This window comes from Gekko japonicus, unplaced genomic scaffold, assembly GCF_001447785.1.
Source record: "Gekko japonicus isolate JY-2015 unplaced genomic scaffold, Gekko_japonicus_V1.1 scaffold4, whole genome shotgun sequence".
Taxonomy (NCBI): Eukaryota; Metazoa; Chordata; class Lepidosauria; order Squamata; family Gekkonidae; genus Gekko; species Gekko japonicus.
The window spans coordinates 92,908-116,655 of record NW_015165234.1 but is presented as its reverse complement, the minus strand read 5'-3'; the positions used below and the strand labels follow the sequence as shown (position 1 = coordinate 116,655).

At 38.8% G+C, this 23,748-nt stretch overlaps 1 protein-coding gene across 7 annotated transcripts in view; it reads right to left on the bottom strand.

The window, feature by feature from the left end:
- Positions 1-4,730: 4,730 nt before the first annotated feature.
- PKNOX1 (PBX/knotted 1 homeobox 1) overlaps positions 4,731-23,748 on the bottom strand; it is a 43,519-nt gene continuing 24,501 nt past the window's right edge. For 4 of the 7 annotated variants that reach the window (XM_015409778.1, XM_015409777.1, XM_015409779.1 and 1 more), the window contains 9 exons: positions 22,905-23,076; positions 21,297-21,467; positions 20,917-20,994; positions 19,062-19,161; positions 18,254-18,351; positions 17,571-17,699; positions 15,333-15,409; positions 13,856-14,028; positions 4,731-7,143 (listed from right to left, as the gene is read on the bottom strand). In XM_015409778.1, coding sequence (XP_015265264.1) covers positions 6,932-7,143; positions 13,856-14,028; positions 15,333-15,409; positions 17,571-17,699; positions 18,254-18,351; positions 19,062-19,161; positions 20,917-20,994; positions 21,297-21,467; positions 22,905-23,076 — 1,210 coding nt within the window. In that variant the 3' untranslated portion in view covers positions 4,731-6,931. The remainder of the gene's footprint in view (positions 7,144-13,855; positions 14,029-15,332; positions 15,410-17,570; positions 17,700-18,253; positions 18,352-19,061; positions 19,162-20,916; positions 20,995-21,296; positions 21,468-22,904; positions 23,077-23,748) is intronic. The other 3 variants (XM_015409782.1, XM_015409781.1, XM_015409783.1) reach the window with 1 other exon arrangement.

Genomic DNA, 23,748 nt, shown 5'->3' with positions numbered 1-23,748 from the left:
GATTGAAGAGCAGCTGCTGTGTATCTAAGAAATAGGAAATATTGGCATATAGAGCTGTACCTTAAATACTCGGGGTGGTCTTAATAACCTTTGAAAAGGAGCTGCCTCTTTCAGAAGATTGATATTCTTATCTTAAGAACATAAGAGAGGCCAATGTTGGATCAGGCCAATGACCCATCCAGTCCAACACTCTGTCACATCGTGGCCAAAAATACGACGTGACATCAGGAGGTCCACCAGTAGGGCCAGGACACTAGGAGCCCTCCCACTGTTGCCCCCCCCAAGCACCACGAATACAGAGCATCACTTGCTCCAGGCCGAGAGTTTTTATCTACACCTTGTGGCTAATAGCCACTGATGGACCTCTGCTCCATATGTTTATCCAATTCCCTCTTGAAGCTATCCATGCTTGTAGCCACCACCACCTCCTGTGACAGTGAATTCCATGTGTGAATCACTCTTTGGGTGAAGAAGTACTTCCTTTTATCCATTCTAACCCGACTGCTCAGCAATTTCATTGAGTGCCCATGACTTCTTGTATTGTGAGAAAGGGAGAAAACTACTTCTTTCTCGACCTGCTCTATCCCATACATAACACTATCATGTCACCCTTCAGCCATTGTTTCTCCAAGCTAAATAGCCCCAAGTGCTTTAACCTTTCTTCACAGGGGGAGTGTCCCAACCCTTTTATCATTCTAGTTGCCCTTTTCTGCACTTCCCCCAATGCTATAATATCGTTTTTGAGGTGTGGTGACCAGAATTGCAGACAGTATTCCCAATGAGGTTGCACCATCGATTTATACAGGGTCATTATTTGTTTTCAGTTCCCTTCCTAATAATCCCCAGCATAGCGTTGGCCTTTTTTATAGCAATCACGCACTGTCTCAACATCATTTTGGAGCAATAAAGAAAGGAAATATTTTGAGCTAATCAATTGCATAGTCTTTCAATAAAAATGCTTCTGTACAATTAAAACACAACATTCTCAAGAATTTCACATTTTCCCCTCCTATGATTTGAACAGGTATAAAGTAACATGCTGAATATTTTCCAGTTTAAACATTACAAAATAAAACTTATTCAATGGAAATAAATTTTCAAAATAAAAACCAGAATTGATGTGTATTTTGCAAACAGAAGCAAAGAACTCTGACTGATACGACTGTCCTGAATTAAAGCAATTCCAAAACACAAGCTGATTTTTACTTCAGAGATTTCATGTAAAAACACGTCAGTGAATATATTTTTTTTGCCATGCTAAATCAGGCATTTCCAAACAGTTCCATCAAAGACAGTAAATAAAGAAGGTAAGTTTAGCTGAGCTTAGGTTTCACAGATTGTCAATTATAAAGCCCTGATGCAAAGGAAGACGGGTTATTGTCTGCACCAAAATACATTTGGTCTACTTACAAGTGGCAAGCAAGTCAACAACAGGATTAGATCTTTTAAAACAGGGCTTTGGGGCCTTCTTGAATGGACAAAACCAACAAGCACACACCAAACATACTATGGAGTCAGATGTCCAGTCTCCTTTTCTTTAGGCTTACTGCACTAACATATACTTAATATGATATTAAAACAGTATTCAGATTTAACATTCTTGTTGCCATTGCAGACATTCAGATCTCTGGTGCTAAGTATTTTTAGCAACTGAAGGCCAAAAAAATGGCCACAGTCCTAAGAATCAATTCATGAATAGATCAGCTGTAAGGGCTTTCTCCTTCCAGTTTTTGCTGAAACAGAGTTAAACCAGGAAAACTTGCTTGGATTTGGCACACCTAGTTTCATCAGTAATGCAATTCCCATAAAATTCACTAATGCCCAAATTATTTCAAAAAGAAAGTTGCAGTATTACTAACTATTCAGAAATGGCAGTTTAGCTCATCTCTCCCTGTTTTATGTCTGATATTTAACTGAAGGCCAGCCATAAGCTGACGTTTGCACCTCCTCCTGAGTCTTGTCCAACATAAGTGCTCATCTTGTGGGTTACCCTCTCAGTGCTTCTTCAAAATGGTGCTGTTACTAACCTTCCCACCATTCTCTTGGACATCCAAGAACATCAGTTAGTATGGCTATTGTTCTTCAGCTCTAAGTGTTTTTATTTTAACATTGTGTCTGTGTATTTTCATCCTCATCCCTGAAATAAAATTCCCATCCCCCCCCCTTTAGCTGTTAATGATGCAATGGTTGGGTTGCAGTATTGCCTTGCAAAGACATGTCAAGCCCCTCTCCCCCTGAGTTTTGCACCTCCATAGCATGATGTACAACTACTACTGTCTGCCACGTTTTCATGGACTGCTGTTTGGATGAGTTTCCTGTCTCAGGAGAAGGAGACCCATCATGTGAACAAGAAAGGTGGGAATAATAGCACCAAGACAATGAGGAACATTATGAAGTGCAATCACGCACTGTCTCATATCACGCATGTTTAAAGCTTTCATGTAATAAGATATTTGAAAATGTTAGTTTTGGCCACAATCCAACAGACTCTTATGTCATGGCACATCTGCAGGACTCTACTCCTGTTCTGAGCATGCCTAATGGTTCACTATGAATAAAATTTATCAGAAGGCCTTGCTATGACAAGGCTGTGCAGTAGCTGGACCATTTTAAAATCTGATTTTTGCCCCAAGACAGCATGAAGGTCCCTAACGTTAATCAACTCTTTATTTGCAACAGATTTTTATCATCATGTATTGTATTTAAAATACTACCTCACAGGTGGCTGGTAAAATGTTTAAAGGACATCCCTGTAAGAACATGTAAATAAACTTTTAAATGAAGTAGCTTCTATAATATTCCAAGAACTCCTGAAGAAGTGTGCATGCACACAAAAGCTTATACCCAGAGTGAAACTTTGTTGGCCTTAAAGGTGCCACTGAACTCAAACTTTGTTCTGTTGCTTCAGACCAACACAGTTGCCCACCGGAATTTATTCCAAGAAAGTATCCTTTTAGTTTTATTGTTGTATAAACTAATCTACATAAGGAGCAGGATCTTTTCCCTCCACTGCTTCATTCTCTGTAGCTGACTTTTTCCAACAATATTTCTGCATTGGGAGCAGCAGTTTCAAAAGATCCTGGGAGAAGCTGCACACCAACACCACCCACATTTCTGGATGAACATTGTTGCAAATTGACCAATCCACTGCAAATACCCATAGCAAGTAATAGGAAGCACCTCCCTAAGTATAACATCTACTAAAGCCATGGCACCTCCTAAGTGAAGGCACATCAGGGAGTCCATCAGGCCTGGTTGCCTGTGCTGGTGGGAGGAAGGTCCCTGTACAGCATACAAGAGTAAAATAGTGGATCATGTCCCATATAACTCCCTTTCGTACTGCTGGATGGCTAAAACTGGATTATTTTGCCTTCACAGACTCATGCTAAATTCAAGCTAACAGATCTCCGAAATTCATGTGTATTTCATATGCAAGGCCAGTGTCTGAGATAGTCTACTACACAACATTTGTTAACAGCATGGTTGAAAATATTTATAATGTGCTAGTCCTCCAGAAACTAGTTTACCGTGAAATGTATTTTAGATGTTCAGAAATAAAATTTCATTTTCCTTTTTGTTAGAAAGCCTTCTTGCATAAAAATTCAAAGCAGGCTTCTCTGCTTGGTCTTTAGGAACCTCTAGCCTGATTCATATTACAAAGAAGGCAACAGCAGCAGTTGAAATCTACACCACACGGGAAACACTTTGTGCATTATGCTTTCACATGCCACAGCTTGCTTCAAAGACTGTAACCTCACCACTGGAAGGGTTTGGTGAAAATGTGCTGATTCTGTTGATAAGCCCACTCAAGAGTTAGGACTTCAGACAACAACACTGACATATATACATATGAAATGAGACTAGTGCACAGTCTTAGGTGCTCTGTTCTATTCGCCTCAGGTCTCCCCGCTATAGTGTGGAAGGCCCAATTTTTCATTCTTATTACTTTGTACTTTTCAGACGTAGGGTAGAGTAACAAGATGTTGCACTGCATCTGTTCCCTGGGTTTTTCTAATAGTATCTCAGAAAACTAATGTATAAACATAAAATCAAACTTGATTGTATCAAAAAAGTGACAGTGGGGGGGCTGTTCGATCAAACACTGTAAAAAGAAAAAAACCTCAATGACATAAATTAGGACTCATTTTAAGTGGGGCTAGTAACAGGTACAGATGCACATATTTGCACTGCATGTTTAAAGTTCTCTTTCTCTGTTACTTTACTTTTATGGTCTTAAAACATAATACTTTGAATCAGTTATATTATACTATCATTCTCTCTTTAAAAAAATCTTGTAAACTCCCTTTGGAATACTTCCAACACCACAAAATAGAAATAACGGGTTAAAATCAGCTTTCATACAGCTATAAAAGTGAGTGCATTGATACAAATCTAATCATTAAGGCTTTAAGTGAAGTGCTTCAGAACAACCACTTGCTGCAGTGTCTTCAAGGGCACTGAGAATGATTTTTTTTTTTCCATTTTGCAAGGCTATGGAGATCTGGGCACTCCAGTCCTTGATGCCTGTTGCCATTTTATCTGATGTTTAGGATTATCCCTGTGCTATAGGATACAAAGAAAAGGGCAGATACTTTGTAGATCAATTTAAACATTAAAGGAGCGGAGGGGGTGGCACTAAAAAACACTTCTGCATAGTGGGAGATTTGTATTACTACCAAAGTATTTTTACGCTGCAGTGTCTTCAAGGGCACTGAGAATTGTATTACTACCAAAGCATTTTTACCCCTTTTGATGGCCATATCCTGCAATGCCATAGGGGACATTAGTGCTAGTGTGAAGAGTTTGTGTTCCTCCAGCCAATCCAGATAGTAAGGTGATTATGTCATCATGGGAGCTATAGGGAGTCCCTAAGCAAGTGGGTTTTGGCAAAAACTACGCTCTCACAGTAATGTTTGGTTTCAGTATAACATTGGCAAGAAGAACAATCTGATTGGCTCCTTCCAATCGCTACAGGATGATGAGGCAGACTTTAGGGGCAGCACCTTTCACCGAATCCCTCTGAAAAGAACAGGGTGAACAAAAGAGATCCTTGAATGCTTTGTGGAATCAAGACCTACGTCAAAGCCACTGGAGACAGCTCTTTTGACTAAACAAAGATGTATTCCTAGCTTTCCTCCAACAGCTAGTTCTGATAGGCCTCCAAGCTATTTTACTTTTTGGGGAAATACCAGCTTTCAGTAGAGTCAGCATCACTACCCACAAAACACTTTCAGCAAACTCAAGAGGTAAAGAGACCAGTGAAAGGCAACTGCAGCCATGCCTGCAGCCATATCATCACTATTTTTGAGCAAGCCGACTTGAGGATGATCTGAGTACTCTTTTGTCCGAGAAATCTGTTTTTATATCATCCTATAAATTATTTCCTAATACAGATATTAAAATGTGTTTGAGAAGGCATTATCATTAGCATGAGAAACTAAGAAACTAGTATGTCCATATGGCTGATGGGCAAGAAGTGTGTACTGCTGAGAATTTTCTTTTGATTGCAGTGAAGATTACGGGTGTTGCCTCGTCAGAGTGTCTGTTCTTCAAATCTCTGGATACAAGTTCCAAATTAGACTAAAATTGGCTTACAAAGGAGCAGGCCCTTAGGCCACTATCAAATAGACTGTATTACTATGGGATAGCAGAGATCCATAGGATATAGCACAGGCATGTTTATTCAATCTGGACAGTTTTCATAACCTTCCAAATGGGAGTAGTAAACAATTTTTTCCATGCTCAATACAGTCATCATCCCAATTCTTAAGAGAATTTATAAAAATATTTTTAATCCAATAATCCTGATAAGGTAAAAATAAGTGTTTTATAGCAAATGATGGGCAGAGCCACTGGCTATGAGTAGGGCTATCAGGTTACAACCTAGAGATTCTCCCTGTAACCTTAAATTTGCCACCAGCTGGGATGAGACAGCAGCAGCAGTGCATCTTGTCCTGCTTTACCTCAGTCCTTTGGTCTGATCCCTCTCCCCACAAGTGCAGCTAGCAGGGCTGCAGGCATGCCACAGGCCAAGATGGGGGTGGGGGGAGGCAAAAGGACTAGAGGTAGAAAACATGTGGAAGAAGTTGTGCCTGCCTCATCCAGCAACTTGAGGCTTCCACCTAAGAACTCTATGAGAGAACTTACATTTATTTTAAATGCCATATGTTCATTACTGGAATCACACTTCTCCACTTCCTTTTGCATGTTTGATTGCCCATTTCCAACTGGCAGTTTTGTTTTGTTTGTTTTTAAGGTGCAGAAGCATCTTTCAAATCTACATGACTAACTCCATAAACAAAGCCCATACACTAGTTTGACATGCTTTACATTTACATTGTTAAACCACCAAAAGTTGTCTTTGAATGACAGCACTAACTGAAACTGCATAATTAATGCAGGAGATTGGAAGTACTTTCATTTCTCCTATGAAGGCAATTTCATATGTCACAAAATTGCAGCAGACTTCAAGATGTCAGACAACAACAGACCTTGGGTCAGATGGCAACTGTGCGGCTGGTTTTCAAGTTCATGCTGATTTAAAAAAAAATCAACTCAGCCATCAAAGCAATCATCACCTTGCCCTACGCCTGCTGCACCCCCCTCAGTCAAGTTGATCTGGGATCAATTTTGTGACTGAGAAAGTTACCCTAAGAAAAGAATGGGGTGATATTGTGGTCTGGTTTTTTTTAAATTACTAAATTTACATTTTCAAAATTAAAACCAAAAGAACAACACATTTGAAAGAAGTTGCTGCACCTGCAAAGACACTCTTTAAGCTTACTATGAAATACAAAAAAGTGCACTCTTCTATATCTACATATAAAACATATTAGAAATAAAACTTGTGTAAAATGTTTGCTGTGCAAACTATAAAAAGTCAGTGAGTCCATTGTTTTTCCTAAACATTTAAGCCAGCTTTTCTTGCTTCCTACTGCAGAGAATCACTGTTATCCAAGACAAGACCACTGATGTTTGTGGCTGAGAGGTCTGCACCATCGTCTTCAGTGCTGTCCACAGATTCGTCCTCGCTCTGCCCTGCCATCATGACTTGCTGAACAGCCAAAGTAGTACCATCCGATGAAAGAGACTGGAGACTGTCTACATTCATGTTGACTGGAGCTGTAATTGTAACAACGGCTCCTAAAAAGGCAAAACAAACAAAAAACAGGTTTCACTGAAGCAACAGTTCTCAGAAAAATCTACTGTTCCTTTTCCCCCTGCAAAACTTTTGCTTTCTAAAAAAGTATCTAACTCAAAACAAAAGCAACACAAATCAAAAATAAATGCATGTAAATAAATTACAATAACATTATACATTTGTAAATATCTATAATTAATGATGGGAGCTGCAGTGGCTCAAGTGGTTAAGACGCTGAACTGCAGGCTGTGGAAGGTCAGTAGTTCAGCAGTTCGAGACCCGGGTGCCGCAAGACGGAGTGAGCTTCCGTCTCTAGTTCCAGCTCCTGCCAACCTAGCAGTTTGAAAGCAAGAAATTGCAAGTAGATAAAAAGGTACCACTTTGGTGGGAAGGTAACAGCGTTCCAACCTAATGAAAATTGAATTTTTGGATGCCTGTTCCTTAAACACACGTTAATTAATTAATTTTTTTGCATCCCCCTAAGGGGAGTTTTTTATTGATTTTTTTTACACCACTACAAAGTTTCGAGCAAGGGAACCTTTACCTATAATTAATGATAAATGTTCTTGCCAAAAATTAAAACAAGGTTTCCAACCTAATGAAAATTGAATTTTTGGATGCCTGTTCCTTAAACACACGTTAATTAATTAATTTTTTTGCATCCCCCTAAGGGGAGTTTTTTATTGATTTTTTTTACACCACTACAAAGTACAACTGAAAATACAGGAAGGGAAGCTACCTCTAAGGAGAAAGAAAAAGAAACCCACTAACAACTAAAACCCCAAGAGTAGTTCAATACATCAGGTTATTTCCATATTAATCTAAAATGCTAGTAAAACATTGAACATAGTCGGTTATGCTAAATTATTTATCTTTTAACCATCCATTTATCTGTTAAATGAAACCATCAGAGCATCCCAAAGTTATTTCTAAATTTTCAGGCACAATTCAGAGTCCTTCAGCCTTTATTTTCTCGTATCTTTTCTTATCCTCAATTTATATGGACTTTTGGGGGCTGTCACCCCCTTTTCAAAGAGAGAGTCCTCGTCAGAAGACACCGAGCCAACTCACCATCCGATTTGCTTTCTTCTTCTTCCTTCTTGTCCTCCGCTGGTTCCCCCAGCTGTGTTCTCAGGAACTCACGTGCTTTAGGAACAGAGTCAATCTTTTCTTTTTTATCGTGGAGCTTGAAAATGACGCATTCTGGCTTTTATTGTCCCCGATTTTCAAGGGTGTTCCCGTAGTTGCTTTCAAAATAGAATCTCTTACATGTCTCTTCGAGAATCTGACTATTTCCCCAGGCAGATTATTTTTCTTGATGTATAAGGAATAGGACCTATAGACCACATCCATCTCGCTGTAAAGATATTCTGCTGTCAAATCTGTCAATGGGGCTATTGCATCACTCAACAGTTGCTTCAGATTCTCACCTTTAATTTCTGGGACCCCTTGGAACCATAGGACCAGATTTGCTTTCTCCATTTGTAGCTGTAAAAGTTGTGACTCTTCCATAGCTTGTTTCATTTCCAGTTTTTGCACCTTTTTCTTGACTTTTTTAGTATTGGCGTCCATTTCCTTCATCTGCTCTGCCATTTGCTCCGTTGCATTTGTAGATTTAGTCAATTGTAGCTGCTGTGAAGCCAAGCTCTGACCAATTGTTGACAATTGTTGCTTGATATTAGTCATCTTATCCAGCAGAGGGCGCAAGGAATCTGCCAACAGTTTAGAAAGTTCAGTGGTCTCTTCCGTTCGAGGACTGCCCACTAGTTTCGCTTTCAACAGTTTGTCTTTATCTGGTTTCTTCCCCGCCATTGTTTTGGATTATTTACTTTTCAGAAAGTTGCTAAACTCTCTGATATTCGCCCATACGCTTATCTGCGCTCTGGTAAGTCTCTTAAAACAGATTTAGACGCTTATTTTTCCGCTCCCCCCTCTTTATTTCCGTGTTTGCATTTGGGAGGGGCCCCTCCCCCGCTCGCTTTCCGTTGCTCTTTAAGGGGGGCAGCTTTCTTTTTAAATCTTCATGCTCACTTCAACCCGACTCGCTCGGCATCATTTTTTCTCGCCCGATCTCTGACGCTTGTCCTGGTCAGCAGCACTCGTACCATGCGGTCACTCAGCGGCAGGACCTTCGGGGCAGAGGAGAGCCTCAATTCTCTGGCATCGCGCCAGCAAAGAGGTCGCCCCTCAAAAGCCTTTTACCAAGGCTCCGGGGGGGGGTTGCGACCTGTCGCACCCCCTCCTACATGCTGGTGTGCAGTTTGCATCCCTGGGACATCCAGGAGATGCGTCTGCCTGCATGTCGTCATAAACCGGAAGTCAAACACACTAGTTAATTTAGATAACTTTGTATTTTGAGAGATTTTACCAATTCATTGCTTCACAGTCAGACTTTTTATGCTCTTCCACCCTTTGGCTATGATCATTCTGGCAGTGGTAAGTAATTCATGCACCATATTTTAATGTCAATCCAGAACAAAGTCTGCTATCAAACTCAACAGTAATAGTTTCATCTTCTTCACAATCTGCTTCAGTTTTTACCATCCTGAATAATTTAGTATAATTCACAAACTTGGCCACTACACTGCTCACCATCAGTTCTGGATCATTTAAGGACAAATTAAATAGCACCAGTCCAATATGAATCCTCATGGGACCTCACTATTCACTTCCCTCTATTCCAAGAACTATCCATTTATTCCTACTCTCTGCTTCCTACTAGGGAGGGTCATGAAGTGGGAAAATGGAGGTTTATGAAGGTTTGTGGTTCATGGGGTCTCATGAACCATGAACATCTATGAACCTTTCTGTTTAAGGAACCAGTTTGTAGTTTGTGATGTAGCGTGGCTTGCAAAAGCAATTTAAAGGGTTCTCTTTAAATGGCTTTTGCAAGCTGCACTACCAACGTAGCATGACGCGCAAGTGAACTCACAAATGCCTTCTGAGTTCACTTGCTGAATTGTGCCACGGCGGCGGCACAGCTTGCAAAAACCATTTAAAAGGATCCCTTTAAATGGCTTTTGCAAGCCACACTGCTGCTGCAGCATGACTTACAAGTGAATGCCTTCTGAGTTTACTTGCTGAGTTGCACCGCTGTGGCAGCATGGCCTTCTCCAAGCCCCGCCACCAGTGTGTCTGCGGACATGAACCACACGAACCTCCCAAGGTTCATGGGAGTTTCGTGGGGGTGGGATGGCACGAGCCTCAGTTTGCAAACCACAAACTAGGTGCAGTTTGTCATGAGTTTAGGTTTGTGCTCATCCCTACTTCCTACCATTTAACCAATTTTTAATCCAGAAAAAATGACCCATCCTCTTATCCTATAGCTGCTAACTTGGGAGTCTTTGATGTGGTACCTTGTCAAAGGTTATTTTGAAGTTCAAGTATACAGTGTCTACAAGGTAACCTTTACCCCCATACCTGTTAACCAGCTCACATAACTCCAGAATGTTAGCGAAGCAAGACTTGTAAATTTTCTCTGAGCAGGCTTTATATGTGCTTAATAAAGCTATCTTTAATAACACTTTTTGCTAATGTAATTGGAACAGAGGGTAGGGTAACTGGCCTATAATTCCCAGGATCCACTTTTGACCATCTTTTTAAAAATTATGTATTTATTTTCCAGTTGCCTAGCACAGAGGCCAATTTTAGTGACAAATTTTATTTCTTTATTTCTTTATTTATTTTATAGTCTGCCTTTCTCATTGGAACTCAAGGAGGATTACAGGATATAAAATAACACAATATGTATAAATTACATATATTGGTTTAGTAGCTCAACAATTTCGCATTTTAATTCCTTCAGAACCTCGAGTGTATGCCATACAGATATGGAGACTTAATTGTTTTCAGTTTGCCTGGCAGTCCTAGAACATAATCTTTTATCACCTCTATTTGACTCAATTCTTCAGATACTGTTCCCCAGAACAGTGGCTCTGGCATAGGAGCATGCCCCCCCCCCACTTTCCACAGTGAAAATATATGCAAAGAGTTCATTCGGTTTCTCTTCCATTTCTGTATCTTCCCTAAGCAATCCTTTCATTCCTTTGTCATCCAAAGGCCCAACTGCCTCCCTGCTGGTTTTCTGCTGTAGATATATTTGAAGAAATGCTCTTTGATTGGTAAGCCAATCTCCTCCTCAAATACTCTTTTTGCTCACCTTACTGTCAACTATTCTAGAACCTCTGCTTCTCTTCATTTCATTAATAGAAACTTTCCACTTTTTGAAGGAAGACTTTTGGTCTTTTATGGCTTCCTTAACTTGGGTTATTAACTATGCAGTCATCTTTTCAGATTAGGTGGTACCTGTCCTAATTTTAGGTGTGCATTCTATCTGGGCTTTAATTGGTGTCATTTTAAATAGTCTCTAGGCATCCTGGAGGGATTTAATTCTCCATTTTACTTCCTTCTGACTTTGGACTTTGGGAGCAACTTTCCACTGAGATGAATACTGAACTGAATAGCATTGTGGTCACTCTTCCTAATTGTTGCAACAACATCTACACATCACACCAGGTCTCAAGCCCATGAACCAAGTCCTGTGTTGCTACACCTCTAGTTTGGTCTGGGACCAACTGCTCCAATACACGGTCATTTATAACATCTAGAAAGCTATGACATGACTCAAGCATTCATTTGCCCAGTCATTGTGATGGTAGTTCAAGTCACCCAGTATTACAACATTTTCCACTTTACTTGTCTCTGTTATTTTCATCTCCATCTCAAGAACTGCTTCTGCTTTGATCAGGGGGTCAATAGTACCACCCCACAAGTAAGCCTTAGGGCCTGGTATCTCCACCCATAGCAATTTAATGGAAAGAGTTTGTTCCCCTAATGTTTTCTACCTTGACTCCTTTCTCAGGAGACTGCTGTCTCAAAGCCTAGATTTGGTAGAAAGTTTTCTACCTTGACTCTTTTTATATATAGAGCAATATTTGTTCCCCTAATGTTTTCTACCTTGACTGTTTTTATATACTGAGCAATGCTGTTCCCAACATGTCTGTGATGGATAGGCAATGGTCCTGTCCCTTTCTATCAACCACTAATCCTCTCTATGCCTGTTTAGTGTGTGTACAGAGCAGCTAACAGCCAATCAGGACCCACGGAATGCTGGAGGAGTCATATGGGAGGGAACTGTTAGTCAAATAGGGCTTGAGCCTCCTGACAGTGAGATTGGAGGGATCCTTTCTCAGGAGACTGCTCTCTAAGAGCCTAGAAATGGAAGAAAGCAGGCTAATATAGTGACTACTTTAAGGTATAGGGTTAGACTGTGGGGGAACCTTTATCAGGAGACTATATAGGTCTCAGAGTCTGGCTTTTAGAAAAAGCAGGCAAATTTGGAGAATTATTAGGACTGTACCTGTCTCAGAGCCTATCTTCTGGTGAAAACTGGCTACAGATCTGGATTTTCTAGGATAACTTCACGCTTATACTGTGGGATTCCTGAAGTTGTGGAAAACCAAAGATTCACATCAACAGCTTTAAATGGTTGACTAGTAACTGCTCTCCGCACCCACCAACTATCAACTGAAATGTTATACCTGAATGAGCCTTGCAAATGCTGTGCGCTAAACCTGCAAATTTTCAAGCCTCTTCTGAACATCTTTATTCCCCTAAGCCAGGATGTGAATAAAAGTTACTGGTTTTTATCGTGTTTTCCTCATGTCTCATGTGACATCCTAGGGAGGGCAAGGCATTTCTAGAACATAACTCATGCGGTACTAGAGGGAAGGAGAATTATAAGGCCATCATAACTGTCCCAGGCAGCAATACTAATTAGGCTGTGGTAAAGTCCCTCACATGTACTTAAATAAGCCACTTTGGTTCAAGCTGTCAGGTGGAGGTTGAGACAGAGTCCATGCTGGTCAAATGTCACATCTCACTATTTCTATTCACATGTAATTTAAAATACCAGCCTTCACAATGTCCCTCTCTGTCCTGTGTATAGACACTGTATCTAAATTGTCATTTAGCACCCCCATCTTGGCTCAGAGACTTCTAGCACTGGCATATAGGCTAGTTTCCCTCTCTAAAGAGCTCCATCTCCCTTGGCCCCCAGGTTTCCTCACACAGCCCTCATTTACTACCCTACTCTAATTCTCAAGTTCTAGCCAACCAATATTTCCCCAAGAACTTACCGCACCATCGCTTTGGAATGAGTCATTCCTAGCTGGAGGCTGCTCCACTCTTGCCAGCTTTCCCCAGGAATTAGTTTAAAAGCTGCTCTGGAACCTGTTGTATGTGTAAATTCAGGTGCCAAAGGCAGCTGCAAGTTGCAGCCTCAAGTTGCCATCTTTAAAGTTGCAGTTCTATGCACCTGGAAGCAAGTCCTGTTCAGCCCAGTGGTTTTACTTGCAAGAAAATATGCATAAGATTGGGTTGCAAGTGTGTATCAGACCTAGACACATTTACCTGAACCTCTACATATGTGTGCTTGTATATGTGATGGGAAGTGTGATGCAGATAGGAGGGAAATATCCCAGATGGCACATGTGCATTCTCCTTTACTTTTGGATGAAAAGGTAAGGGAAATATAGATGAAACTGTTGCTATGTTACATCACTTGTTTCAAGGCAGTTTGTACAGGGATACTGCATTCCATGTGTTCATTCAAGCCACATGCAAAATAATTTAAATAGTTTAAGAATTTCCCTCAGCAAAGACTAAATAAAGAGCTTCTTTTAATTCAAGACGTGTATTTAAAAATCTGCTCACCATCTGACATTGTAAGCTCATTTGATTGATGCTGAGCTACTCCTGATGCAATGGAGTCTGGCCAGAACCTTTGAACTGGTCGGTTTTGAGCTGTTTTCTTCTTTGTTTTTGGAGTTTCAGAACAACTGGAATCCAACATTGGCTGGAGAATTCGTCTTCTGGCATTGATAAACCTAAATATGGTCAAAATGAATACACCAGACAAAATTAATCTCAACACTAACCAATTCAAAAAATGTTACCTTAGGTAGTATATCTCATTACAATTTTTAAACATGGGAAGGGACTAGAAATTTTTGATTTTAGAAGAGGCTCCTGGAGTAATTAAAGTTGCTTTTTAAAACTAGCTTACAATTTATTTTCTGTTACTTCTTAGTTGGCTTTCTTTTCTGGGTCCTTTTTCCTACTTCTGTGGCCACACAGTTGCATCTGTGCAGTATAGCCCCCCCCCCCCGCCGCCCAACCTGCCAAAGCACACTGCGTATCACTTGCTTTATGCATTTAAGGTGATTTCCCGTGGCCCCCACTATTTCAGTCTTCCGTTTCCCCCCATAAATAGGAAGTCTGTGGCACCTTGTGGACTAAGAAGCTTTGATTTCAGCATCAGCTTTCATTGACTACAGCTGACTTTGTCAATACACATGCAAACACAAAGTCATAGAGGAAAAAAGTTTGTAAACAGCAGGGGTATGAAATCAGGAAGTACAGGGTGAGACATAATTATGCAAAATCAAAATGTAATCAAGAAAAATACAAAGCATTCACAACAGCAGTAATTCATGATACTACAATTAATTTTGCTAAGCTGGTTAACACCTGTTGCCCAGTTGAAGAATACTGCCAGTTTATGTCAGCACAGTCCTATTTACTGAAAGCCAAAGCAATGCAGTGGTTAGGGTGTCAGACTATGACTAAGAAGACAGATTCAGATCCTTTCTATGACATGAAGTCCACTGGCTTTGGGCAACTTACTATCTCTTAATCTAACCTACCTCAGAAGGATGCTCTGAGGATAAAATGGGGTGGCATGTTTTGATGGGGAGGAGAGTTATCTGGGGTTTTATTATATTTTGTGTATGTTATATTTGAAGGTGTAAGTTGCCTTGTAATTTCCCAATGCTCAGGAAAGCTATGGTATAAATATTTCAGTAAATAAATATAAATGGAAAATGAGTGGGATAAAAATCTAAGAAAAGAAGCAAACAAAAACATAAATAGAATTATACTTCGCATTACCCATTCTTCTCCGACATGCTTATTGTCTGTCTATACCTAACTCATATAAGACCAAACACATTACAGCAGCAAAACTTGCAATGGCAAATGAGCGTAATGGACAGTATACCAATCATACTCACTTTTTCACTTGCACAAAATACCATAGTAGAAGTCAGTAAAGTAATCTCCTGACCTTATTTCTATATGGTTTTTATAAAAATGAAACATTGCATCATATTCAAATATGTATTTGTCTTACCAGTTGTTAACTTGGAGTAATGTCAGATTTGTTTGTGCTGCTATCTGCTTTTTCTCATCTTCTGTTGGATATGGATGCTATAGACAAAGGGGAAAAGACTTTTATTATATCTATAAATATACATTCACAAAGCAACGATTTAGCATAAAGTTTACCTGTCAGTGTCTGACCAGAAACTGATTGTTCCCATAATGCATGTCACCATGAAATAATTTTTCATGAGTGACTTGCAGCTTCCCTTGTCTATATGCTCATTTTAGAAGACTACCTACAAACCCTAATTTAGTAATAAAATGATGCATCAAAAGTAATTTCTTAGATTTCCATTTCTGTGCAATTAAAATTTTTGCTGCTTTTAACATATTAAAAACTGACATTTCTCACTCCTTGTACCAATCTCATATGAATTATGAAGCACTATAACTAAAAGATTTATGGAAGCTTGAATGCCTGGTATCTGAAAAGTAACATATCAATAAAAATAGCAACAGCTTGTTTCCCTCAAAGTTCCAGGCATTTGCAATATTTGAAATGATTCTTCTCTAACTTTAATTTCCCAATGCTTATATAACTATGTCAGTAAATTAGTTCTCTTCCACTGAATTATTGTTTCATGGAAATTATAGATTCATCCTCTTCTTCTGTTCACGTTACATAGATTCCCATACTCCAGGACGTAAATTCACATATTTCACAACATATTTTTTTCTAATTTCAATTCTACTCTGAATTGTCCTATCTGTGGAACCTCTTCCACTGGCAAAAGAGGATCTTGCAGTGGAGGAAGGCTCCTTTATGCAGGAATAACAAGCTACCATGAGCCGAACAGAGTGATTGGATACAACCAATAATCTCCCAAGAGTTCATCCTTTGAATGGCAGTGCTGAAGAATGCCCTCTGGAAAGCTTCTGTCTGTTTTTCTTTAAATTAAGAACAAACATCTAAAAACCAGCTGACCCATAAAAAAGTCATAAACCTCATAACGAAGCTGACTGCTAAAAGATGTTGAGTTTAATAATCTGATAATACCCTCATAACAGAAATGTCACCATTATTAACCATGTATAACTGAAAAAAGATTCTTCTCACAGCTCCCAGAAGCCCTGCTGGGTGGCATGGAACTTGACGTACATAACATGTAATAAAACTGGATTAATGATATACTGTTTTACACATAAGAAAGGATGGGCCATATGACAGAGATGAAAAACCTTGATAATGTTTTTTAATCTCACAGTTAACACACTTCAAGAAGGCATATGACATTTTTGCCTACAGTACTTGTTAAAGGAAGGTTACTGACTTATGGAGAACTGTTAATATAGGTCCCCCCCCTCTTTCATTGATAGCTAAGAATGGCCTCTAAATGCAAACCAAAACAAAAAAAAATCACAAGGTAGAGGCCAAAGATTTCTGAAAGCCTGGGAAACCCAAGGTATTCAGAAAAAACTCTGATATTCAGTCATTCCAGACAGGACATTTAGGGTTAGATCCAAAGAACTGCAAGTAGAGCTCTACTAGCAGTATGGATCCTTCCTAGTTACTTCTACCTTCCATCACCTGCTATAAACACACTACTCTGGAAGGTCGGGGGATTCTTGAAAACTATGGGCTGCAGCAGGTGCCTTCAGAAGAGTAAAACTTAACATACAATCCACTGATTGAATTCTATATGCACAAACATGTAGCATAAAGATGAAGACAGAAAAATTTAACAATATTTATATGATTTTTCAGGGCCCATGGCTTTGCTTCCTAATAAGACAAATGTGACCACATATAATTTGGTAACAAGAATGACAGTGCACATGATGCCCGGATGTTAGGTTTTTAAAATCACATATAGTTTTCATCTGCACACAGATCACACTCACTGCATCATGGGGAATATCTTTCATACCCCCTATGAAATAGATTGATGGTAATTTAAAAATAGTCTTCAAAAGGCTACTGATTAAGAGCACATGATAAATAACTCTAGGCATAATGAAATAAAACAAAAATACTTCTAGCATTTAAGATCACAAGATTATGACATTTATAAAATGCAGGCCTGATTCAACTCTGATAAATTAATTACATGAATTTTGAGTATGTCGGTAGAAACTCTTATCATATTTTAAAAGCTGCAGATATGGGCTAAACTTTTTCTTTCCTTATGCATCAGTAATAATATACCAGCACAAACTCTCCAAACAATAGTAAGTGTGATCACCAGTCACTGCAACCAAGCCTTACCCCTATGTGCTGAAAAAGCCACGACCTCATCACATTCGTAGCATGCTTTGGAAGAACCCCTCTTTTATTCTTTGATGACCCATCATCTTGATGCAAGATGCTTAAATCTTGATTTAACTGTAATTGGAGCTGCACAGAATTGACAAATAGCACAAAACCATTAACACAGTGTTATGCAATTGTAGAGTTTTAAATTTCACAAAAATAATGCTATGGAAAAAATCTAAACAGATGCAAGAGTACGCACAATCTTAGATGCAAGCAATGCTATTAAGAGGAGGAGAAATTAAACAGTTGATCTTAACATACAGATAATCACATGGCACAGAATTCCTAGGATCACACTATTTTAGATTGCTGGTAGGGAATGATATGTTTGAACATTCAACCACATCAAGCATTTCTGTCCATGGAAAACTAGCATGATTTCTATCCAGCTCATTTACTTTGATCCACAGAACCCAGTGGAAGCCAGAGAACCTTACTAGTCCATTCACTTAGGCTCGCCTTGGGTTCTGTTTCTTGGTCACGTTAGCATGGCAGGATGTTGGGGAAAAACACAGACACAACCAAAATGGCCAACATTAGGAGAAGGTTGGTGTACGGAGGCAGAGCCTGTATGTTGCAGTGGTGTAGTACCCTGAGGGTGTGGAACGTTGCTATGCACTCTGTATAGGACAGACCTGTGAATTCTGGATCCTGATTGTTCCAGGTGACAAGGCTTGCGTCACTACTTGACCTTGAGGTGTGACCACAGTCACAGGCTGATACACTGTACCACCTTAAAAACATATTAAAGCAATTATACTGTTGCAGAGCAACCAAACGAGAGCATTAAATAGACTAGATGGTGATAAGCTAACTCACTTTTCGGACCAAACTTGCTGAAACAATGCAAAGTGGCAAAAGTGTTTTGAACAAACTTCCAATTTCACTAGGATATCATTTATCAAAAATGGAAATCTGGCCAAGAATATGACTCCCTCTTACATCAAAGAGGTTAAAGTATAGTCTTGTTAATATTTCTTAGAAGTTTTTGCAAAACTGTTTTTAACTTGCCTTCATTTTATTTATACCACCTCATATCAGACTACATGATATAAAAAAGGCTTTGAAGGGCAGTATAATTTTAAGAAGATGGCTACCTTTGCTTTAAAAAAATCAAATTGCAATTGCTCTATATTGCAAATGCAAACAGGTTTCCACTAATGACTCTTCCCTCCCGCAAGTATTCCAGCTCCATGGATCAGAGCCAATATATTTAGCTTTCAGCAAGAGATGGCATATTTTATTTTTCCATAATAATACTAAATACTCAGCATCAACTGGCATGCATAGCTATTATCCCAAACATTACCCTAAACATTTGGCTGCACAGCATTATGAATCTAAAAGCATAATCAGAATGCCAATCTTTGGTCATTTTGTAACAGACTTGAAAACTATCTGTGATGAAATTCAATGTCTGAGTTTTTGTTTAGTACATCCTACCTGCAACAGTTGCCATAGTTACATTTCCCTGCTGCAATGCTGATGCAGGCACCATAATTCCTTGGGGACTGAGTGTACCTGTGATGGCACTTTGAATTGGCTAGAAAGAACAACAAACATTATATGGTCTTAAAGAACAGGTCCTGTGATAGTAGTTGAAGCAATTTCAAATAAAAAACATGAAAGAAAGTAAACCCCATGACAAAGATGATGATGTTTAACAACCAATGTGATCGAAAAGAGTCGTGAAATTCACATAAGAAGGAAGGTCAATGAGAGGAATACTTTATTGAATAATAAAACAAATAAACAAGGAATATATATATATATTCTATGGCAGTGCAGAACAGACATGTAAATTTTAGTTGATAACTATTAAAAGCAACAGAGCTTGTACCACTGGCCTCATCCCATCTTGTTATAATCAATTGCCATGTATTTGCAGATTGGTTAATTTGAGTCAACAGGGTAACAGAATTAGACACTGTTATTCTACACTAAATTATTTGTGCCTTCAGATTTTTTTAAAAAATGGGATACAAGGAAACCACAAATATCTTTAGAAAATCCATAAAACTGTATTATTCTGGGTAAAACCCTGACTTTTCTATTAGCAGAACAAAGTTTGAGTTCAGTGCACCTTTAAGACCAACAAAGTTTTATTCTGTTGGTCTTAAAGGTGCCACTGGACTCAAATTTTGTTCTGCTGCTTCAGACCAACATGGCTACCCACCTGAATCTTTCTAAAGTTAATCTGTAAATCTTTATGACTTTAAACATGGTTAAAGAATTCATCCTTTTCAACTGAAAAGGCATACTTTCAAAGGCATACAATTAATATTTTTTTACCTTTTGAAAATATATTTAAAATACTTATCTTTATTGTTGCTTCCCCACAATCAAATGTCTGGATGACAGGACTGCAGTTTTGGATTAGTATAATTGACAAGGGGAGGCATTACAACAGGAACTTGGAAGAAATAATTCTAAAAATACACCAGCATTTTAACAATCTTCATGGTAATCGTAATCTCCACTAGTGAATTTTTGAGTATAAATTGCCTCACTTGCTTATAAGGGTCTCAATCAGAAGAAATTAAACTAATGTAACTATATTTGAAAGACTGTCCTTTGAAATTAGAATAAGACTAATGGGGTAATTTCTTATGTCCAAGGAGAAAATCAAATTATTTAAAATGTATGACTCATGCTTCAGCCAAAAGAGCTGACTTTTTTCTACTTACTATTACAGTCATTTAACAGCATGTTTCATAAAAAGAGTACATCCATACATTTTTACATTCTACTTCCAGAGTATTAAATGAAAAGAGAAAAGAGAATGCCAGTAAGGATGCATTTTTCAAGAATGATAGAGATTATAACTGGAGACATCGCCCATTAATGGACCCCAAATAGTAGGGCTTGAGGTCTTGCAGAGCTACTCCCAATTGAAATAGACCACACTGGAATAATTGGACTAATGGTCTACTACAGTACAAAGCAGCTTATATGTGTTATATATGTGTTCATACATTTCCTGTTCCCAACAAGGAGGTCAGGACAAGAGAACTGAATCCCAAAGTTTACAGCAATTTGTGTGGCTCTTTCAACAGGGGTACCTTTGTACAGGTAATCTAGCCTAGTGAATCTATGGAATTTTATTTATAGAAGCTTTTTGTGCATGTGGCATAGGGCAATCACAGAATACTTTTTCTGTATATAGATCACCCCTCCCCCAACTTGGATGGGGCCATTATCTACAATGAGATGAACAAAGCCAACCCGCAAATTAGGCTAAGGATATACTGCCAAAGAGGTGTAATGATAATTGTGTCAATTTTGCTCTACTGCTCACATTTTCTGGTGACTCTTTCCATGAAGACAGCTGCTCCAGCAAATCCAAGCTATCTTTATCATGTTTAAAGTTGCTGGACTGCAGACAAAGAGTTGACAGATTATATTCATTCTTTCAGTATTACATTTCCATGTACTTGCCCATGAAGAAACCACACAAGGGAAATCCAGCAATCTTAATAAAACCACAAAACTATAACATCTTCTGCCAGATTGCTAGTCACAGAAAATCTATTTGTAATCATACTGCTCAAGCAAATTTAACTGAATAATTAGTACAGCATTTTATATTTGGTTTATTATTTTAAAATCTATTGTTACCCATTCTTTGAAATGGGGCGAGTTAGAAAGAAAATATACTTCAGTTAGTTTGAAAGGTACCTGAGGTTGTACAGGTGAATAAGGGCTCCCAGATTCTCCACTTAGAAGAGTCTCACTGTTCATTTTAGTTTTCAAACAGGCAATGTAGCGACTACAGAAATCCTTACAGAGCTCGTTAACCTTTTCTAGCTCAAGCAGATGAATTCGAAGAACCTGAATTGCCTTTACCATCTAGAAAAGTGAAAAGCAGAAAGAACTCTGAAGCAAGGAAAATGAATGTATACGTACAGCATTTATAAAACTGCAATTACAAGTAGATATTATAATAAATAGTTGAGCTATTATTACTGATATTTTCAATAAGGATATATATACACATTTTTATTACTACACAGATACCCTTTTGATTTGGGAAAGTGGGTACAAAGAATACGTCAATATGTGTAATGAACGTAACTGTACACCAGCTACAAAATTCGGGAAGCTGGAAGTGGCCATGGCTTCCCCTTTCCCAGCAGCTCCCCGGGTGTCCCAGAAAACCACTCTGAGGAGTCAGCAGATCCTTGTAAACAAAATGTATCACACTATTGGGGATTGCAGTAAGGAAGGAGAATTGAGTAATACTGGTGGGTTTTGTTTTTTTTTTTGCTTTTGCTGGATTTTCCACTGGATCTAACATATAGGGTTCCCCCCCCCCCCCCATGAGCAGTTCTGGTGATCATGCATATGGTGAAAGAATCTGAAACAGATAGTTTTGTTAAAAGAAATCAGTTGAGTTAAAAAGTTATTATGGAATGGAGTAGTTTTTGTCAATACCAAAGTACTGTCAGTTGATATAGATGGCACAACTGATATTTTGCAGGATTCTGAGAGCCAGTTTGGTGTAGTGGTTAAGGGTGTGGACTCTAATCTGGGAGAACCCGGTTGGATTCCCCACTCCTCCACTTGCAGCTGCTGGATGACCTGGGACAAGACATTGTTCTGCCAGAGCTGTTCTCTCAAGGACAGTTCTCTCAGAGCTCTCTCAGCCCTGCCTACCTCACAGGGTGTCTGTTGTGGGGAGGGGAAGGGAAAGGAGTTTGTAAGCCGCTCTGAGACTCCGAGTGAAGGGCGGGGTATAAATCCAATCTCTTTTTCTTCTTCTGTTTGCAGTGCTGCCACTAAGGAAAATAACCAGTCTCTCTCAATCATTTTAAAGAGGACTGAACAAACTCTGCCATAAACCTCAGTGAAAGGAAAGACAACTACACTGGAAGATTATGCCAAAAGCACCTGCAATGTCCTGTCAACTCTTGGAAACCTACAAGATCCTCTTGGATATTTTAAAATAAAAACCTGCCTGTGTATTGAGTAATACACCTAGGAACTAAAACATTTTCTTTTATTTTAATTAGACAACCCTACCTGAGAGAACATTCTTATTTCAAGCCTAGAGTAACCCCCCCTCCTTTGCTGGAACTAACATATTTTACAATAGGGTATTGATAAGCTACTAGAAAATAAGTTGAAATGTAAATCTTAATAAATCTTTTTAGTTGAAATTTTACAACTGACCTTACTGAGTTTTTCAATTTCAACTGTACCTTTTTCCCAGGCAGAAAAGAACAAACTTGAAAACAAGCAGGAGTATTTGCATCGCTTGCTTCTCTAAAACATTATTTTACTTACTAAATTATCTGTTTCTGGATCTTCACAAAAAAAGGGTTTTCCTTCCTTCTCCTGCTTCCTGACGAAGTTTTCAATATCTACATCAAAACTGGCAGAGGTTGTACCTTCCGATCCCTGTGTAGATTGCTCACATTTTTCAAATAACAGTGCTAATAAAGGAAAGAGTGGGTGCCTGGAAATAAAAGTAGAAAACATGAACAAAATGTAAGTCTGTGAAAACTTCTATGTGCAACTCAGGAAGCTAAAAAAATGCAGCAGATTAGAAAAATTGCAGAGATACATCCAATTACATTTGCCATGAATACACTAGGGATTCACACCAAATATACCATGGAATCTCTGGTTTTCTCCTTACTGTGTGTCAAATTCTGCTAAACTAGAGCTAGAGCTATTTTTACAGGCCTACTTTAGCAATACATATTATTTAATAGTTTGAAAGAAATTAGACTGCTTGTACTTAGAGGACTTTGTTCAATGATCAAAATAATTACAATCTATAATCTAACCGAATAGTATAAACCAAAACCTAAATAAAAAGTATATTTTACCAACTTTGATATCAAAAATATGTCTGACCAATTTTTAATAACAAACAGTAACATATAAATGTAATATGAAGTATAAAGCCTTAACCAGAGACATGAGTCTCAGTCCAGAGCAATTAAATGTGCTCATGTACCATTGGGACTGGAGGACTAATTAGCATTAGCAATGGTAACTGAACAAAGCCTCTCTGACTGTGCCCAGGGAAACACCCCATGAAGAAAGTAGCCGCTCTTCTCAGTTCACTTCAGGGTAATTTGGCAAGTGGGCAGGAGGCAAGCAGTCGACCCCACAAATCCCA